At 41.9% G+C, this 21,350-nt stretch overlaps 2 protein-coding genes and 1 long non-coding RNA gene across 3 annotated transcripts in view; 2 read left to right on the top strand and 1 right to left on the bottom strand.

Moving 5' to 3' along the window:
- The window catches only part of myo3b (myosin IIIB), a 58,686-nt gene extending 48,941 nt beyond the window's left edge, over window positions 1–9,745 (top strand). The window contains exon 36 of the mRNA XM_077616668.1: window positions 9,616–9,745. The gene's annotated coding sequence lies outside the window, so the exon portion shown is untranslated. The remainder of the gene's footprint in view (window positions 1–9,615) is intronic.
- On the bottom strand, window positions 2,360–19,973 carry LOC144086668 (uncharacterized). Its single transcript, XR_013304552.1, has 12 exons — window positions 19,694–19,973; window positions 18,534–18,674; window positions 16,205–16,270; window positions 11,115–11,165; window positions 9,560–9,642; window positions 7,018–7,099; window positions 6,304–6,475; window positions 6,154–6,230; window positions 4,811–4,990; window positions 4,652–4,723; window positions 2,732–4,471; window positions 2,360–2,597 (listed from the first exon to the last, which is right to left on the bottom strand). It is a non-coding gene; the product is annotated as an uncharacterized LOC144086668 (long non-coding RNA).
- sp5a (Sp5 transcription factor a) lies at window positions 13,122–15,527 on the top strand. The gene is made up of 2 exons (XM_077616667.1): window positions 13,122–13,442; window positions 14,100–15,527. Exons 1-2 carry the CDS (start codon window positions 13,392–13,394, stop codon window positions 15,189–15,191), a joined length of 1,143 nt encoding a protein of 380 aa, XP_077472793.1. The 5' UTR covers window positions 13,122–13,391; the 3' UTR covers window positions 15,192–15,527.
- Window positions 19,974–21,350: the final 1,377 nt, after the last annotated feature.

Below are 21,350 nucleotides of genomic sequence, written 5' to 3'. Positions count from 1 at the left end.
ATTTGCAGTGCACAATAGGCATATATTACAGATCTTCCCTTTTTCTTACATTGATAATTTTCCATTTTTATGATGAGAAGACAAACCTTTTTTGTCATGATGTATTCATTGCAAATGACGTGTTAAGACAATAGAAAATTAATTTTGATTTTTTATTGAATGTATGTCAAATTGCACATGATCCATTTCAACACCACACTTTATTCATATGATAATAAGAAGAATACGATAAATATAACACTAACATTGAAATACAATCAAGCAAAACAACTTCCATTCATTCAAAAAAACATGAATCATATTTTTTTCCATGAACGTTGCATTACAAGGCCTTAAACTCAGCGGTGTTAAACGCTCTACATTGCCTGTCTTAACACCGATCCAAAGACAAATCCTTTTCAAGCCCGAAACTCTCACTGCATTTTTTCCCCCTTTTTTTCATGACAGATCTTTCAGTAGTCCAGAAATTCTTTCTCACCACACGGACAGAACCCAAACTCACATGCGTATTCCTTCCTGAATATGTGTGTGTCGGAAATTTAGGTCCAGCGAGTTGATTTGTGGAGCACCCCCACTCTCTTTCAATTTGCATATCATTTACTGTATCTCTTTGTTGACACCCGGGGGCCCGAGAGGAGATTTTGATCTTAATAGGAAGAGTAGGGTGGTATGACTGAGGATCTGATCTTGCTTATATTCAGAGGGGAAAACATTAGAGCTCTTCCTCGATTGCGAGGCTGTCTTCGCTTAGCTTCTTGGGTTTAAAGTGGCCCGGGGTGATCACCCAAAAACACTTTTTACTACTGTGGAGGTCAAACACAGACAGACCGCCTTGAAAAACGTCTGCTTTTTCCGTCTTCAAAAGGCAGTGCTGGCTTGAAAACACTTTCTTTTCCTACTTACGGAACTTTTTGACCTATAGGAAAGGAGCATAATGAGCATTTTGCTAAATTAATAAGGACTCCATACTCACGGTGATCGGGCACTCTACTCATTGAGCTAAGTGCCCAACCCACAACCCTACTTTCTCATTTAGCGGCCAACTGGTTTCCCAAACTAATGTTAATTTTTTTTTTTTAAGGTGCAGGTTTCGAACCAACTACCTATCGCATGGCGATTGGGCACTCTACTCATTGAGCTAAGTGCGCAACCCATCACCCTGCTTTCTCATTTAGCGGTAAACTGGTTTCCCCCAGGTTTGGGTGGTGGCTCTTATGTTTGCTCACTTAACCTCGTGAGAAGCAGTTTGATCCACAATATACACAACGCCCTCACTCACCTTTACTTATATGTATGTATTTGTGTGGCAAACCTCATGAAAAATCTCAAAGTTTGCTCTTGCTAAAACTATAGATGCTACTCAAAACATCTAATATCATGTCCTGCTTGGTAAAGTCATGTCAAGACACTTGGTCCCTCGTCACCAAGATTTTTATTTCCAGGTAGTGACCGGGGTTCGAACCCAGGACCCTGGAGCTCAGAGGCTAATGCTCTAACTGCTCAGCCAGCAGAACCCATAAAAATTTTAGTTTAAAAAAAAAAATTGACATACGTTTTGCGCCCAAAACCAATGTCAATTTTTTTTTTTTTAACTAAAACTATTGGGGGCTCCGCCGGCAGAGCGGTTAGAGCATTAGCCTCTGACATCCATGGTCCTGGGTTCGCATCCCGGGCACTGCCTGGAAACAAAAGTCTTGGTTCCCTCCCGCCGAAGGCGGGAGGGGACCAAGTGTGTTGGTGTCCACCCCCGCCGAAGGCGGGGGTGGACACCAAGTGTGTTGGTCCCCTCCCGCCGAAGGCGGGAGGGGACCAAGAGTCCTGGTCCCCTCCCGCCGAAGGCGGGAGGGGACCAACTGTCTTAATGTCCCCTCCCGCCGAAGGCGGGAGGGGACTAATATGTTTTGGTGCCCTCTCCCACCAAAGGTGGGAGGGGGCACCAATATGTTTTGGTGCCCCCTCCCACCTTTGGTGGGAGGGGAACCAATATCTTTGTTTCCAGGTAGTGACTGGGATGCGAACCCAGGACCCTGGATGTCAGAGGCTAATGCTCTAACCGCTCAGCCAGCAGAGCTCACAATAAATTTAGTTAAAAAAAAAAAATTGACATTGGTTTTGGGCGCAAAATCCATGTCAATTTTTTTTTTTTAACTAAAATTATTATGTGTTCTGCTGGCTGAGCAGTTAGAGCATTAGCCTCTGAGATCCAGGGTCCTGGGTTCGAACCCCGGTCACTACCTGGAAATAAAAATCTTGGTGACGAGGGACCAAGTGTCTTGACATGACTTTACCAACCAGGACATGATATTAGATGTTTTGAGTAGCATCTATAGTTTTAGCAAACTTTGAGATTTTTAATGAGGTTTGCCACACAAATACATACATTTAAGTAAAGGTGAGTGAGGGCTTTGTGTATATTGTGGATCAAATTGCTTCTCACCAGGTTAAGTGAGCAAACATAAGAGCTTCCAGCACCCGGTATTCCAAGGCAGTCTCCCATCCAAGTAGTAACCATCCACAACCTTGCTTAACCTCCAGAGTTTTTTCAGGGTAGTATGCGAGGTCAACCAAGACATGATATTTGATGTTTTGCGTTGCACCTATAATTTGAGCAAAACCAAGCATTGACCGGTGTAGTGCACATTTGACATTGAGTTTGGCTAACCAATCTACATGAGCCAATCTAAGTGTGAGTGAGGGCTTTGTGTATATTGTGGATCAAACTGCTTCTCACGAGGTTAAGTGAGCAAATATAAGCGCTTCCAGCACCCAGTATTCCAAGGCAGTCTCCCATCCAAGTAGTAACCATGCACAACCTTCCTTAACCTCCAGAGTTTTTTCAGGGTAGTATGCCAGAAGGCCAACCAGGACATGATATTGGATGTTTTGCGTAGCACCTATAATTTGAGCAAAACCAAGCATTGACCTGTGTAGTGCACATTTGACATTGAGTTTGGCCGACCAACCTACATAAGCCAATCTAAGTAAGTGTGAGTGAAGGCTTTGTGGCTGTGTCTATAGGCAAAGATTTGGGCTGTCACCCACCCAAGTGGCATGGACACATCACCCCAAAAAAGCAGCTGTAGGGTCAGAGGGCATTTTTGTGGGGAAGCATGCTGAGAATATAGCCATTACAGGACAGTCCCTGAGGACAGAAATGCATCAAATGGTGGTGTCCAACAAGCAGTCTTGCCCCACTTCTAAGTGTTTCTATTGACAATCTTTTCTGCCAGCACCGCTGTTACAATGGTCGTTCTCTTCCCGCAGATACTTACGTAATGTACAGACTTTTACTTAGAGCGTCATGTGCAACAGCATGGCATTAAAGTTATCGTGCCAACAAATATGTTTGACCCAATTATGTAGGCCAAGCAGTGACAGTGGAGCAGGTTTGTGAAGCCTTCCTGTGTAGTCCTAGGAAATGTTAGAAGAGCAACTGTGGAAACCCACATTCCAGCTTTTTTCTTGACATTTTTGGTGCCAAGTCCTAATTTGTTTTGTAGTTATTGCCTTCTTTGCAAAATTTGTGAAGGTGTGCTGCAGTGTCTTGGGTGACTGAGTCCGACCGAGCATATTCTAACACGCAAAATGCCTTTTCTTTTGAATTGAATGACACGTTACACATAAAACCTGAAACATTTCTACAAAAGCTGTGAAATTTGAGGTCATTGCAACTTTCCATCAGTTTATCTTGTTCTCTGTGTAACCTCATGGAAAATGTGCCACGTTAAGAACAAAGAAATGCCAACACAATATTAAATAAAGCCCACAAGTGCTTTACACCAGGGGTCTCAATCTCACTTTAGTGTTTGAGACCACTACGCTAACATACGAGCTTAGCACCTGGTATTCCTAGGCTGTCTCCCATCCAAGCACTAACCAACCTTGCTTAGCTTTTGAGATCAGACAAGATTTCAGGATAGTTTGCCGTAAGCCTAACTAGGACACGAGATCAAATATTTTGAATAGCACGTGTTAGAAGAACAAGTGTGGGAAAACCACATTCATGCTCCTTTCTTGAAATTTTTGGTGCCAAATCCTAATTTGTTTTGTAGTTGCTGCTTTCTTTGCAAAATTTGTGAAGATGGCACGCTGCAGTGTCTTGGGTGACTGAGTCTGATCGAGCAGACTCTAACACGCAAAATGTCTTTTCTTTTGAAATTGACAGCATTTCTTAACCTGAACCTTAGATAGAAATGTCAAATGTTACACAGGTTGTGAAAATTTGAGGTCAGTCCAACAAAAATTGTCAAAATTATTGGCCTACGAAAATGGGTTTGTAGAAGTTTGTGTGTTCCGAATGTTCCAAGCGCTTCATGAGGAGCGATCACCTGGCTAAGCACATCAAAACTCACCAGAACAAAAAAGCATAGTAAAGTGGCAGGTTGGATCTTTAGCTCACAAGCTAGTGAGCACTTGCTATGCGAAAGGCAGTTGGTTCGAATCCCACATCCTCCAAGATTTCTCTCTTCAGCTATAACAGAAATATAGTTCTCACTTTTCAGCTCAAACATAGGTGAGTGAATAATATAAAAATATAGCATGTACAACAAGCTTACAATTAGGCCCGTTTTGAAGAAAAGAAGCCTTATACATGGGCATTTTAAAAGAAAGCTTTACTATACATGGTCATTTTTTGAAGAATAAGCCTTACCTTACAAGGTGTGGCCAACATTTCAAGAGCCGCCATCCGGTCTGTTTTCCTTACATTCCTCCACCAACACATCTGAATCAAATAATTGGGAATTGGTATCAAGCTTCTGGCCGGCTTGCTGATGAGTTGATCATCTTTTTATAAATCACTCCAGCTCACCTTACTTACCTCACTATAAAGCAGAGGAACATCCGGGTACGCTCTATGGCTCGCGCAATCCCGTCCGGGGGCTCGGGATCCAGGGAACCGCGTTTCGACGGAACGCCGAACGAGGCTGGACTCGGCTGCATCAAGAAAGGAAGTTCTACTTATACAATGAAGTGAACAGCATTTCTTAACCTGAAAAGATAGAAATGCCAAATGTTATACACAAAAACATGAAACATTTTTACACACGCTGTGAAAATCTGAGGTCATCCCAACAAAAATTGTCAAAATTATTGGCTTACGAAATGGGGTCAAACATTTTGGAGCACTTTGTACTTATTTCATTCGTTGACGCCGTTAGTGATCATTGACTTGGATTGGACGTCTATCACCGCCCGTGGCGGCATATGACCCAATAGTGTTGTTTTGAGTTTCAGTCTTGGGACACTGCAATTTAAAATGCACAAATAAAAATAACAGGCGGGTCTCCTTCGATTCAGGGTTGCATTTAAAAAGGAAAAAAAAAATGGAAAAATCAAAGCGCGATGGTCCAGAGCGCCGGCGGCGTTCTAATGTGGTGTCATAGTTAGCGGAGGAGCTCTTCACCTCCGGTCGTCGTCAGCACGGCTGCAATAATTACTCCCTCGCTGGGATAGTTACTTCCTCTGAAGAGCGGCGTGAAATAGGTCACCCCGGCACCCCGTAGTGCTTCTTAAAAGTACACTCAATCAATTAAGTGTGATCATGCTCCCCTGATTAATTTTGGCCCTGTTCTGCCACGGAGAGAATTTCAAACAGTCCCAACGGTTGTGAATAACAAAGTTGGACGGCGGTGACAAATGAACATTTGCTTAGCATATGGGGAGAAGCGAGAAGCGGCATCACAGCTCAAAGTGCGACACAAAAAGACAAATGGGAGGAAATTTGGTCGGGGATCTTTTGCCACATTCGACTGAGCTTGAAAAGAAATGACACTAAAAAGTAGCATTGTCATTCAACGATATTTGCCGTGATTTGATTCGATTTAAATAGACTTTGATCAGTGAGTTTTTGCCATTTTTAGCAGTCAGCCAACAAACAAGGTTTTACATTTGGTTTAATTTGTTTGTCATGAATGGATCTACCGACATCCGGCTTGTTACTTTAACGCGACTAACGTTACTGCTGGTGCTATTCCACGTTTTGAGCTATTTTCTCTACTGGTGTTTGTGTTTTTTTTCTTTTTCTCCTGAATTCTCACATGCAACGGAGCCCCCGCTTTCATCCAAAGTTTTCAACAAGCTCTTCGGAAATCGCTTGAGCTGGAGACTTAACAAACAATGAAAAGCTTTTATTTAGTGGAGAAGCACGCTTACCTTTTCACCTAATAGAGATGTCTCACTTCAAAGCGAGGACGCCATTCGGCCAACATTGTCCCATCTCGAGATCCACTCTGTTCAAAGGGAGAGTTTGAATACTGCCGTTTCATGTGAAGCCTTTTCAAACGCCGTTTTAATGCCGTTTACCTGCTTTTGATATCCAGATGAGCCCGATTTTCATCACACTGGGTTCTTACGAGTGAGTCATTCTTCTCACCAACTGTATTGAGCATTGGATCATTAAAGTATTCTCTTCAACTTCAAGTGCAATTTGGTCGACCTTTCTTTTATTTTGGCAGTGTGCTTCCTTGCCCTACATCTGAAATTTCAACATTTGGAACACTGTCAAACTTAAACTTCTGTCTTTTTTTCCCAATTTAAATTCTAAAAATACACAATGAAATTCTCTAAATAGTCATTAGCTTTTATTTTTCATTTGATTTGTGAGACGCTCTCTTTTTCTTGCACCGTGTTATGGTGATTCTGCCTCCAGTTTGAACTTTTATAGTAAAGTCTCCCCAGAATCATGTTCTTTAGGACTTACTTCCTTCTTTGAGCCAATTTCAATTTCTTATTCCAGTCTGCTGGAATCCTAGACTTTGACTACGTCATTGGTTTCAACTATGCAGAGGCAGTTCATTACATAAATTATTTTTATGCCACTGTTTCAATAGTTATGGATCTGCGAGAGTCTTCATACTATTTTACTGGGTTCTACATTAACTAGTGTGTAAAAACTTGATAGTGGGGCTTTAAACTTTTGTCTTTTTTTCCTCAATTTGAAATACGATGGTACACATAAGTAAGTCTGAGTGTTCTAAGTGCTTTGCTTAAGTCATTAATGCTTCGTAAAAGCCTTACTCTTTCTCCATGGTAGTAGCAGACGATTGGACGGACAACCGTGCGTCAGCCTGCTGCCAGATGCCTGCAAAAAGAAGTGTGCCTGCAGGCAGGCAGCGTTAATGAGGAAAGTGTCGGAACGGGGCGGGGAGAGAGGGCGTGAAGAGGCATGGAAGAACAAGCTCATAAAAGAAGCTGTTGAGTGCATCAAAGGTCCGCTAATGACAAAAGATGCCACTCGGGTTACACCGCCTTTTGTTTTGAGCTTCCTCACACCTGTGGTCGGTCAAGGGGCTTCTGAGCGCGGTTTTGTTGTTAACATTGGCGCACATAAAAATTAAAAAGAGCCACAAAGAGGCCTTGCCTTGCTATACTTGCTCATCTGAGTGGGAACCAAGTTTCACCCTTAATGACAACTCTTCTTTCACATGTAAACAAGGCCTCCTTTTATTGAACGCTTAACAGGGGTTCTCAAACTTTTACCCCGTCTACAACTCGAGAAGTAACAAGCCTCGTGGAACTTCTGGTACCGTACTCATCCACCTCTTTAAGAACCTCCACTCTCGCAGTAAAATCTGTTCTCTTGTGCGCCAGGAAATCCGCCGACTTGAAAGTTTCATGGCCGCCTCCGGCGCCGGCGCCGGAATGCCACTTGACAAATCAGAGCGTGAAATTGTGATTAGCCTCTCTCGGTTTGTAGAGCGAGGAGGGCACGGGCAGACTTGGCATGGCCAAAAGGTGGAACCTGTTTTGTTTTTGCGCCGCCGCTGGGTCCCCAGACGGAGCCACCAGCTGCCTCTGAATAAACACTGGGCGGGTGAAGTTGGGTAGGGTAAGGGTAGCCGCCTGAGAACCGCCGCCGACTTCATTCGGTCGGGGTGCGGATCGGAAAACTAGCCGTAGCCAAAGGGGCAAAGTAACATTTGGATTCAAGTCCGGTTAAAATAGTGGGATGAAACTACTGTGCAGAAAAGGCCCCACTTTCATCTATTCTTTTTTAATTTCGCATTTGACTCTCGATTTCGATGTTACCACATTTAGACATGAGTTGCATCACTAATGACGAAATGAAGTAAACAAAAACCTAAATAGTGTTGCCCACTGACTTTGATGGGTGTGTTTGACAGTTAAAATAACTTCATGTATGGAGTGCATGACATAATTGATTATATAGTCAATCTGATTTTACAGTATGCGTTGGTATTTTAATTAGTGACACATTTAGTGATTCTATATTGAAGTATTTATTCTATTCTGCCCCATTTTGGCCTGAATCGTCTTGTTGCTGCATTTTTTTTGTTAATTCTTTTACTTCCAGTGTAAACTGGAACTCGTCTAGTTGGTTGGTCCAGCAGGAGAATTCCCCTGTTTAGTGACAGATTATCACATCTAGGGTGGGCCGCCGGGAGGTACAATGACCCGCTCCACCTCGCGTGACCCCCGGGCCCGGCCGCACATTGCCAGGGCTTATGCTCTTTGCTAGCGAATATGCAAAGATCTCCTACTTCATAGGCTCAGGAGAGGGCCAAGTGGGGGGGTTGGACTCGTATCGTATTGCGGGGAAAATTAGGGAGAGCAAAGTCGGAGTTTCTCCGCGTCTGGGGTTGCGAACAATGGCAGCTTTCTGTCAGGCTGCGACTTCAAAGGTCCGCTGAGTGACTGCTCAGAGTTCCACTTTGTTGTCGATCACTGAGGAAATTCACAGATGTTTTCTCGTACGAGACACCATTATAGCGCTTCAAGTACCCCGTTGCCTCCAGCGTCTCTTCTGCCCTCCCCCTCCCGCCATCACTCGACTCTCACACAGGATACGAGCCACCCACCCTCCGTCTACTCCATGTTCTCACCCCTTAAATTCCCATATGTCTTGTCGAAGAAGGAAAAAAAGTTACACGTCTCTGCATCTCATTGGAGATAATACAGAATGTTTGGCTTTTGTTTGAAGCTGCCAAAAACGTCGCAACTCCGCAATAGCACATTTGCACAAAGCGGCATGTACGTGCGCAACTTTGTAGTGCAATTGCAGAAAGATTTATACATCTTAATTTTATAGTGGCTCATTACCACATAGTAAAAGAAAATGTTTATCTCTACCATGTTTAAGTCTTACTAATCATAAACTTGATTTTCAACAATTTAGAGAAACTTACAGTTATATACTACAGTACTCTGAACATTTTGAATGTCAAGCAAAATGTTTTCCTTTGGGAATTCCATACCTGTCAACTTCCATCAATTGTTCCACTTATTAATGATTGCAATTCCCCTTATTAAGTGATAAAAAAATGTACAAATCCAACGCCGCACACATTTACTAACATAGGGCACACGTAAAAAGTCTAAAATTTTCTCCCCCAAAAAAATTAATACTTTTTTTTATAATTAATAGCAGAAAAAAAGTGAATTTGCGATAAGTAAAGTAGCGATAATCGAGAAAAGACTATATGGCTGACAATTTGAAATGGAAAAAAAAAAATACAGGAAAAACGTATAAGTTGACAGGTATGGAATTCAAATGTACACCAACCATACAGTATAAAACTTTGAATATGATAAAACTTACTCAGTGCCACATATTAGTCAGGAAAATGTGATTTGTTTTCTTTCTCTCTCCTGCAGATTGCCTTCCCCACCAGAAAAGTCGACCTGAAACCAAAAAACATCCACGCTCTACATCAATTGCACATTTGTATTTATTCATGACAAATTGTTGTTTTATATGACACAAATAAATATGGCTTTATTGAGATTTGGTTGTTATTGTGCCAAGTTCTTCTCCAATTTTGCTGAAAGGGAAAATGAGACCCTCACGAGTTGCCACCTGCTGTTTCTTAGATGAGGTTTGTGCGAGATCACTTGTTTGGATTGCCACCATCTAAAATACACAACTAATCTGGCTCCAGGGCAACATGCCATTTTGCCATTATTCCAGCCTTTTAAGATGATAGAAATGTCTGCTCGTTTCGCGCAATTAGTTACCGGGCCAAAGTCCGAATTTTAAATGACAAGTTGAATCTATTCAGATTTTTCATGAGTTTTGGCACTCCAACTGCAGTTTACATTTTAATTTTTAGTATACAGCAGGAAAACTTGGACTAAAGTACGGATGTGACCCCGTCCAACTTGAAGCGTGGCCGCAAGATGTTAAAGCTTTTCCGCAGTCGATCACCTCGAGGACTGGACATTGTGTCGAGTGCACACTTGGGGAAATTCTCCTCCAACTCTATCAAAGGGCTGCCTAGCCAAATCCATCCCTCATCCGTAGTGCCATTGAAATGCATGAAAATGTAAGAAGTTGAATTTAATGCTGAACCGAGCAGCTCAAAGGAAAATATCAATTATTTGGTAACGCTGCCGGTCTGCAATGTCACTGCAAAGACCGACCGCCATGTGTATGGCGGACTTGATGGAAATTTTAGGCAAGTATCAATTCAAGATTGCTCGAAAACATGACTGTTACAGCCAATTTACGAACATCCTCAACATGCTTCATTTATTTCTTTACCTTGCAGCTACTGCTCGTAGTGGAGGACTTTTATTTATTTTTTGCATTTCAAAAAATGCTTACAAGTGGAAAAGTTCCACATGTCACTTCTTACGGCTGACTTTCCACTTGTTTTGGCGACTCAAGTCTTTGCTCATTTTTGCCCTCAAAAACCTATGTTATATCAATTCGCCCTTACAGATTTGATAATTTTAACTGTACTTTTGCAGTCCTTCCACTCTAACAACCACCAGGACTAAAAACGTGAACCAATTTTCTCACATATTGGCCGTACCCTTAAAATTGCCTTAAAATCATTGAATTGAACAATTTCTCTCGTATAAGACGCCCCCCGATTTTCATGTCCATATTCATGGATTTAATAGGGAGTACAAATGTGTAACTTTGAAGGGAAAATCTTAAGAAAAACCATCGCACGTGGTATTTCTGAGATAACTGTAGGAATCAAAATGAGCGTTTGCGATTGCACATTATTTGGGTCAATATCATAAGGAAGTTAATATGGCTGTCTTTGTAAATGCAAAATATCAAATGATTCAATTTGAAAAAAGAAATACGTCTATCTTGACGAGAACCTGATGCTTTTTAATAACAGAAATGACAATTTTCTTACCAGATGTTTAAGATGTTTTGGCGGCCATATTGCTTCTAATATAACATATAACTGCAAGAAATAAAAAGAAAAAGGAAAAAAAATCAAGGGTGTTGCCTGCACGTACACAAATTCAAAAAGGAAGTCACGTGAGCAGTGCTAACATGGTAATCACTACAAACATGTATCAAGGCTACCCGCGTCTGGCCAATCAGAGCAGGTTTAAATATTGGTACAAGGTAAGATGGCGGCACCCTAAGTGAGCAATGGCAGGCACAAGTAAGTGAGGTTTTTAACGTTTTATGCAAGATACATTTTTTTTCTCGAATTTTATTCATAGACGTCAAAATAAATTTTGTTTAGCGTTTATCTGTTTATCTTTTCTCTATTTTGCCCCAAGGATCCAATTTAGGTCCCCTCCTTTTCTTCATGCGGGACGGTGGGAGAGTGGTTAGCACGTTATGGGAAGTTATGAGACTATAATGCCTGTCGTTAAACCGTAAGCAGACGCTGTCATAACACAGGTGCTGAATTGTCTTTGAGGAATTTGGATAAAATGTGTTGATGTATGTCTAAGTACACCACCGATAAAATGTGAATTTTGCGTTTGTGCCTTTTTTTGCGACCTCTCCAGGTTACAGAAAAGTCAGCTGTCACAACATGTTGAACATTCCTAAAATAGAGCCTTGTCACTTTGCCTTTGCATCATGTAAACAAGCTTAATCTGCACGAGTTTTCATTTCACTCGGCCATACTCAGCAATGATGTGGTTCTTGTACTTGTCGCTTACATGGTTCCAGCCCAGCAAGACCCTCCCCCCTCCTTCCTCCTTCCTCATGACTGTGTGTGGAAAGCCGTGGGAGAGGACTAAGAACATTAATCCCATCAAAGGAACACATCTAATTCAGAAATCTGCCTCTCCAAACTAGTTGAGAGTACAGTGATTTTCGGGGGGGGAGGACTGCAGGCAGTCTGATAATCATCACAAAGCTGATATTGAGAATGACAAAAGTTAGTGCCTGCCGCAGAAAAAAAAATAACAACCATGACTTTATCAAAAAGTAGAACAATACTCCAAAATAGCATGAAGTCGGCTGAATATCTCACTTGAATGGCTCATCTTTCACATTGTCCTTTTATATTGTATGTAAAAATGGGTAGAAATTTTCAGAATCACTTATCCTCAAAAGGCTCACAGGGGGTGCTGGAGCCTAACCCATTTAACTACGGGCACCATGGGAGTGACAACCTGAATTGGTGACCAGCCAATCGCAGGGCACAAGGAGACAAAGGACAACCAATCATACCTAGGGGCAATTTAGTGTCCAATCAGCCTACCATGCATGTTATTGGAATGTGGGGAGGAAACCGAAATACCCGGAGAAAACCTACGCAAGCCCGGGGACAACATCCAAACTCCACAGTCAGGACCAACCTGTGATCGAACCCTCGACCCCAGAACTGTGAGGCCGATGCGCCAACCACTCGACCGCCGCAACAGGTGCATACGCAAGTTAATCGAAGCTTCTGCCATCTAGGGGAAGAAAATGTCATAGTTCCAACTGCCAATCAGGTAGACCCAATGATTCCAAAAGCAACTTTTAAGTGATAAAAACATGCGATTGAAGTGCAAAAGCAGGGGAAGAAAAAGAGGGCGATGCCGACAAGATGAAAAGGTTGCCAAAGATCTCTGGAGATAACAATGTCACATTGTGGCTTCGAATTTAACTACAAATCCTTAATTACAAAAAGCGGATCAGATGACTGGGGTAACCAATGGCGGGCTCTCGGGGCGGAATGTGGGGGGGCTTTGATGGGGGGGAAATCCAATTATTTGTCTATATACATTTCCCACATAGTGATTACTTCATTAATTGTCCCGCCTTTATCTCCTCCTACCCCGAAACCCCCCTCCCTAATAATCAGCTCCTTTATCCCACCCCACAAACACAGCACAGCAGCTTTGTGGATTCAAAGGATTTGCTTGCTTCTCTCACAGAACTGCCATTCTTTGATGATTGGACAGCGGCAAACTTCAAAGTCTCCCATCTTATTTGTGAGTGGCTGGCAGCCCACCAAAAGTGCTTATCACGTTCTCTCAAGTGATCCGCCTCCGCCGCCGCGTCAGATAGTGCGAGCAGATCCACCAGAGAGGAAGGGCGTCACGGCGGAGGCTCGAATCCAAACCACTTCTTTTTTTGGGGAGGGGGGGCTCCTTTGTGACACCGTTTGTGAATTTGAAGGCACTTCTTTTTGCGCGGGCTGTATTGCGCCTTCTTGCCCGGGCGGAGGAGGACCATGGCAGCTGTGGCTGTGCTGCGGAACGAGACACTTCAGGCTTTTCTGCAGGTTCGTTCGTCCCAACTTTGGGATCACTTTTTCGCCTTAAATCCTTGATTTGGGGAATATGGATTAGAAGGGGTCCAACTGTTGGGAAAGACCAGAGTAAGTCGGGATCCAAGTCTGAGAAAGTTTGATTTGGACGGGATATTTGTGCTGGGTGGGCGCTTCATGCACCTGCATGCTGGAAATGTACTCTTTTTTAAATCTATATATATTGAAGAAAATTCAGGCTAATGCACATTTGGATGTAATGATTTATGCAGGCTTTAATATTCTTTTGAAGTGGGGTAGAACTGTCGAATCCATGTGTCTGCTGTTTATATTGCAAATTATTGGATTTGGAGTTGGCAGATGTTAAGAGTTCTACACTTCATTCAACTAATGAGAGCAACAAAGTTTTTACGCATTGGAGTCAGAACGATCTTCCTACAGAGCATTTCCAAACACTTTGTCTAACTGAAAATCAAATCTAAATTCTGTTTTTATCGTTTAAATGGCATTGTCATTTGCTATTACCAACTTGACCAAAGTTAGATCGAATGCTCGATGGGCTCATTCCGAATCAGAAAAAGTCATGTAAAACGAAGGAATGCCATGAGATGACAATGCTGTACCTAATAAAGTGGCCATGTTAAGTAGCAAAAGTCTGTGGTTGGCTTCCAGGACCGCACACCCAACTCGTCCCCGGAGAACTGCAAGCACTCCCCGCTGGCACTCCTGGCCGCCACCTGCAACCGCATCGGCCATCACCACCACCACCACCATCATCATCACCACCACCCGCCGCCGCCGGGATCCAGCCCGCCCGACTTCCTCCCGGTCCCTTACGACCCCACCACGCTGGGCTCCCCTTCGCGCCTCTTCCACCCGTGGACTAACGAGGCCAGCCCGCCGGGCAACTCCTCTTTCGGACTATCCTCCAAAGCCCAGCCGCTGGGCTCCTCCTTCGGCTCCCCGCACGAATTGCCCCTCACCCCGCCGGCCGACCCCGGCTACCCGTATGACTTCTCCCCGGTGAAGATGCTGCCGTGCTCCATGCAGTCCGCCTGCCCGCCCACCTACGTGCCGGCCGTCAGCTACGCGGCGCCCGCCCCCATCCCGCCCGCCATGCCCACCTTCGTCACGGGCCACGCGGGCCAGAGACAGCTGTCCCCCAACCCGGCCGAGGACATCCCGTGGTGGAGCCTCCAGCAAGCGGGCAACCACGTGGGCCACCCGCACCGCTTCCAACTACAACGCGGCCTGGTTCTCCACGGCCCCTCGGCGGACTTCGCCCAATACCAGACGCAGATCGCGGCTCTTTTGCACACCAAGTCGCCGCTGACCACCGCGCGCCGTTGCAGACGGTGCCGCTGCCCCAACTGCCAGTCGGCGTCCACCTCTGGTGGCGGCGGCGGCGACGAGGCCGGCAAGAAGAAGCAGCACATCTGCCACATCCCGGGCTGCGGCAAAGTTTACGGCAAGACGTCGCACCTGAAGGCCCACCTGAGGTGGCACTCGGGCGAGAGGCCTTTCGTGTGCAACTGGCTCTTCTGCGGGAAGAGTTTCACGCGCTCGGACGAGCTCCAGAGACACCTGAGGACTCACACCGGGGAGAAGCGCTTCGTTTGTCCGGACTGCTGCAAGAGGTTCATGCGGAGCGACCACCTGGCCAAGCACGTCAAGACCCACCAGAACAAGAGGGCAAAGTGCTCGGACAAGGCGGCCGCGGTGGAGCACGTCAAAAGGGAGGACTCGAGGAGTCTTTTTCTGTGACCCTCATGTTGAAAATAACAACAACTCAAAAAAATCATCCATCGCCAGTGCAATACTTTTGGAGGAGAAGGTGAGCTCAATTTGTCAATTATGGCAATATTCTTGGTTGTGTTTTGAACTAGTGGACATGGGACCACACTTGAAGTTTCAACAACTTTTTGAACCCCCTGAAACATTTGTCTCTCCCTGTAAATATTATATTTAATAGGTTTTGTTGGATCAAATTGTCTTTTTTTTGCTCCATCGGGAGGTGTTTTAAAGCATGCTCTTGAAGATTTGCTATTGTTGAGATGACCAAAATACAGTGTGAGAATAAAGGTTATAACATTTTTCATATTTCAGCATAATCATTGACTAACATCATCAATTGTGGGGAAAGTTGACTGTTTAATTTACTAAGTTGAGCTTTTTAAAAGTAGAATTTAAAGCATTTTAGAAGTTAAAACAAGTTTGATTATTATTTTTGGGGCCATGTATCAAGTTGGACTTTACACTCACCAACCACAGCAGGATTATGATTACTTGCACAAAATAATCACAAGTACAGACCATATCAAAAATTCTGCCTAACATAGATAATAGTTCTTTTTTTTCTTTTACTGTGTACTATGATGCATTACCATTTTAATGATTAATTTCAATGCGGTAAAGACAGTGATCAACATAATATACATATTTGACAGTTGCCGTTGGGTTTGATTGGCTATAGCAGTAATATTGTGTTGGTCTATATATGATTGTGTACATTACAGTGCAATGTGACTCAAACCAAAAAATGAGTACACAAATGAATGTGTACGTTTCAATTTTCTTGAGCAAAAATGCAGAAAATTCCCAATAGCATGGACTGGTTATGCTGTATTCAAGTTTTATACTAAAAAGTATACTTTATGATGCAATATTTAAAATCAAGTGTATTCACTAAGAGTACTATCAGGCTAAAGTAACATTATTCAAAACATGTTGGGATTTGCATTAGCATTTTCTTTGTGTCAGATAGAGGGAAAACTCACCCAGTTTGAAATGCCATCTTTGACATCTTGTCTCAGCAGCGCCATCTTCTGCAAGTGGCCACACTACTGCAATAGATCAGAAAGAAAAACATCAATAATAAAATCACATCTCAACCATAGACACAAAAGCAGCAAATAAACCTATCATGACAAGTAACTTCATTAATTGCATATTAAAACATTACCCATTGATTCCATATGTGTCCATTAGTTTAAAATGGTTCAATTTGGGGTGGGGGGGTCAATAATTTACTATATAGGCAATAATTAATGAAACAATATATTGCAGACTCTTATTCGTGATTGCAACAGGCCTACGATCACGTGAAAAACAAAGACAAAAAGCGTCGTAGCCCTATAAAGTACATTTTCATACTTTTCACCACCTTGTAACTGTACGAAAGTAAACAGTTTGAATTTGCAAAAAAGTTGCAAAAAAAAAGTTAGAAATCATTTAGTTACAAGAAATTCAGTTGCGAAAAAAAATCACTCCCAATTTGCAGGTAATCAGGTCAAGTCACGTGACAATCTCAAAGTTCTTGGAGTAATCCAGCGGAATAGAAGACGTTAGTTCAGCTATGTCTGCAGTGAGTATGACGAATGACACTGTACGCTGTGATTGTTGTAAAAGTGGAAATGACAGCGATTGATTGCATCTCCCTGACTAATTGGACGTCACAACTACATTTTCGCCAATTTTAATGCTGAAAATAATCTTATAATACATTGGAATTCCGGTGCCACCTATTCAATTCCATACACGAGTCCTCCTTGCATTAAATTAATATTTTTTAACATTATCATCTTGTGTTGGCGAGGAGAAAAGACAGTGAGAGACGGTTTTGGAAAAAAATCATCTCAGAGTGCCACAATGTCCTCCCATTTCTGCAATAGGGGAAAATGGCAAGAATAGCCCTGAAGTCAAAATATCCCATGATTGACATCCCTAGACTCGTTGCCCCGAGCAGAATCCTTGAAGAAAACTTCAAACTTTGACAAGCAGGCACATTGATACACTTGTTTGCTTTCTTCTCTGCAATATATAGTCACATTCAGGGGAGAGAAAAAAAAGTCTACACACCCTTGTTTGATTGCGATATTCTTCAAAAAATTACAAAGAATAATTCATTTCCTAGAGAAATTTTATTTTATTTTCAGATGTTCTCACCTGATCGTGTTGGTTATTTGTAAGCGATCATTTTACATACCGTTGTAGAATATAACAAAATGAGCACCCTACATAAATATTAACAGGCAAAAGGAGGACGCCTACATTTTGGGGGCTCGGCGGTGGCGTCCACAAAGCCAACCTGACAATTGTACCATTTTTTTAATCCAAATAGTCTGATCCTTTTATGAAGCACAGCTTATGGATAGATATGTTGAATGCAAGCAAACTCACCCTCTTTGCAAAAGGCTTTGTTTGCTTCCGATTTAGTTTCCTTGTCCAATAAATGCATCATTTCCCCTCACGGTAGGGGGCCATAATTCCTGACTCCTCCCATGGTGCGGCTTTAACGGGATTTTCCCAAACTTAACCAAAGATCTTAATAGCAGAGATTTCCTTCTATAAATTTCAAGCAGCAGTTTTTTTTTCTTTTGATCAAAATGGTCACAAATTTGCATAAATACAAAGCAAATGAATTCCTGTCTTATATTGATTTGTGTACTCTTATCAAGCTGACCGTTCATGTAATACTCCAATTTTGTCTTTATGATCAGTTTCAAAATTCCTTAAATTATTTCCTTTATTTATTTCACAACATTCGGCCCAGAGTGCACTTCACTACTGTACCTTCCTGCCTAATTAATTATATTCTGTATTAAAGAAAAGCAAGAATCTGACTCTTCTGCTGTGCAACTTCATTGAATTGTCGCATCACTCTGACTGCAACAAAAATGTACAACAAAGTGTGAATTAAATTTATCTTTGAAAGATCACAAATTTTAAAAGAGCCCAATTACACACAAACTTGACCTGCTTTAGGCCTCCATAATAATTCTTAAAAAACACAAAATGCACTTAAATATGCGTAGAAGGTGTATATTTAACATTAATCCCTAAATGGAAACAAGACATTAGAACGTATCATCCAAATGACCTTGAAGATTTTTTTTTTTCACTTTGACTGACCTACTGATGTATTTGCTTAAATGTTTCATGTGGATATATAATGAACTTTGTTCAATAATTCCTTTAAATGCAATCAGCCATTTTGTGTCATTTGCATTTTTATGGGAAAATTAAAGGATTTTTCTTCTCTATTTTAATTAACTTTGAAGAGCGTGAAAATTTGTCAAATTGGATTGTAACTTAGACATGTCTTACCCACACAGAAGAGTGAATTTCATGCCAGCTCTCATTCAAACCCTGCATGAAAGATGGTGTAAAACGGAGGTCAGGGGTCAGGGCCGCTCTCACGCTGGGCGCCGTCTTTCATACAGCAGAACGCAATGATTAAAGGAGCTCCTAGAAAAGAATTGACATTCCTTTATTCATCAACATGCCCTAATATTTCAATAGACATTAAAGAAGCATGTTTTGCCAATATTTTTTACACCGTTCTTAATGGTTAAGCCCAGATTTTCCTCATCCTCAGCCTATTTTACGTGATATTGTTTTGATTCCGTGTTTACAACAGATGCCCTCTACCAATCAGCCAATCACTAAATCGGTTAGTGTTCGTCTTGGTTGCCAGAGGTACAACAAGTCTTTTTATGAATTTCAAAGGAATTATGGCAAAATCAGAACTAATACAAGGATATGCATCAGGGATGGCTTCAAACAATGGAGAAGAAATGGATGACAAACACCAAACACGATTGGTCTTTGATAGGTGATGTACTGAGTTTTCCCCACATTACTTTCATGCATTTGAAATATGAACTAAGTTGTCATGCTCACTTTTGTTCACATGTGAGTCAATTGACGGAGCAACGATGCACGAGTGTACATTTGTCGGTCGGTAATAAAAAAAATAAAAATAAATGGAAGATTGAAATCTGTAATATTGTCAGTGCATTTTATGACTCAAGCCTTAAGCACATGATCATTGCTAACGTTAGAGTATTTTCTTTTCTGAATGTATTGGAACAATGGGATGATAACACAGCTTGATTTTATATTGAGAAGCGCTTATCTGACAGCCCTAATGTGCTCTTCAAACGGTTGATACTGGATGCAGTACCATTTTTGGCCACCAGTCCTGTAGTACTGGCTACTCTAAAGTGGGGTTAAAATGAGCCGTTTTCTCACAACCGATGTTCCCTCAAATTTTGCATATATCGGGGCATAAAGACAACCTTCCTGAGCACACTGAAGAGCAGCGTGAGCAAAATCAGAAATTGTCACTATGGCCACACACCAGTATCACATCTGTCATCACCAAGTGTATTTCTACTACCCATTAAATGATCTCGACATAATAACATTTAATTATTAACATCCATGCATAGGATGTCTCTAAAATTTGCACAAATCGGATTTACCTTATTTTTCACGTCTGTCCTTCTCACTTCCAAACTTTATTCAAACGACTTTTCTGCTGAATGTGTCGCTTGAGGTAGTGAGGCTTCCACCTTGACCATAAGTTTCCATCAGAAAACTCGCTCACAAATTTCGTTTCGCTTTCTCACTCGAAAAACAAAAGATCTCCCCTAGTTTCACCTCTTGATGTTCTATTTGCACATACGCCGACAGCTATCCCAACCTAAAAGATGCACTGTTCATTTTTTACTCTGGTTTGGGGACGACGTGTCGCGTTCACTAGTGCAGAGTTAGCGTAGTTAGCTTTAGCCTCATGCACATGTACTATCAATGCCATGATTGGCTGCGTAGCGTAATTGTAACGCATCCAATGATTGGCTGGGCACCTGTCACTCAAAGCTGGTAAACGTAATGATCCACCTACTACTCTGGAAAAGTGAAATATAAAACTAAAAATAATTTGTACGTATAAAAAGTAATTAGACCAAGGCAAAATAGAGATATAAAACTTAGCAAAATGATACAGAAAAAAAGTTATATATATAATCTAATTCATTTGCAGTGTGTTCATTGCGCATGCACAGTTTAGAGGGAAGGTTGCTTGCAACTGATTGATATCTCTTCATAGAATTGTAAATGTCTTGAAGCGATGATGAGTTGTATATTTCTGTTTTGCCTTGGTCTAACGACTTTTTATAAGTGCAAATTATTTTTAGTTTTAGAGGGGCTGGATCATTACTTTTACCAGATTTGCATCCTAAAATACAATAAAACCTAAGTCATTTTCCAAATAATTCTCAGGGTTCTACACTAACTGACAGCAGAGGGATGTTGATGACATATGTGTCACAGTGACGCACACACACACACACACACACACACACACACACACACACATACACACACACACACACACATACACACACACACACATACACACACACACACACACATACACACACACACACACACACACACACACACACACACACACAGGGTTCACAGCAAAGGCCTAGTCACCTTTATGCCTCATTTGGATTGTGCGCCATCTTTTGGACATGTTCTACACTACACGAATGAAGGAAATTGGCTCACCCTCCCTTGTGCTTTCCTCTTTCTTTTTCTATTATCCAACATTGATGGGTTCTTCCAGCAGCCTTTTAACAGAAGTCTTGTGAGTTTTTCTTGGCTAGTGAGCAAGCAAATTATCCTTCGATTTTTCACTGCTTGAACAAAAACAACAACAACAAAAAAGTTGGCCCACTGTGTGCACATTTAGCCTCCTTGTCAAGGGTGTTTGAATGGACCATGAACACAAGTCTTGACAGATTTGCGTGTTTTATTGGCAGTACCCTTCAATGTTTAGTTAATATACAGCCAGTCAATGCAGTAGTAGACGCTTCACCCTCACCTATAAGGCAATGGAGTGACTTATTTTATAACATTTATTTTTTCTTAATTCTTAGGTATTCAACACGCTCACTGAATTAACAATAAAAATGTTTCACATCCTTGATATCTACGTTAAAGTCCATGTATACGAGGATTTCTTGTTTATGTTCTTATATTCACAATTTGAAGGCAAGCTTTTAGTACTACTAATGATATTAGACAACAAGTTAACATCTAAAACAAAGCTATATCTGTATATATTTGTAT

Source organism: Stigmatopora argus, chromosome 13 (genome assembly GCF_051989625.1).
Source record: "Stigmatopora argus isolate UIUO_Sarg chromosome 13, RoL_Sarg_1.0, whole genome shotgun sequence".
Lineage (NCBI taxonomy): Eukaryota > Metazoa > Chordata > Actinopteri > Syngnathiformes > Syngnathidae > Stigmatopora > Stigmatopora argus.
This window is presented reverse-complemented; position numbering and strand designations above follow the sequence as displayed.

Bases quoted from the DNA above. Each gene is read 5' to 3' on its own strand.
- sp5a (XM_077616667.1), top strand. From the start codon at position 13,392: ATGGCAGCTGTGGCTGTGCTGCGGAACGAGACACTTCAGGCTTTTCTG. The intron at 13,443-14,099 runs GTTCGTTCGTCC...GTTGGCTTCCAG, and splicing joins CACTTCAGGCTTTTCTGCAG to GACCGCACACCCAACTCGTC.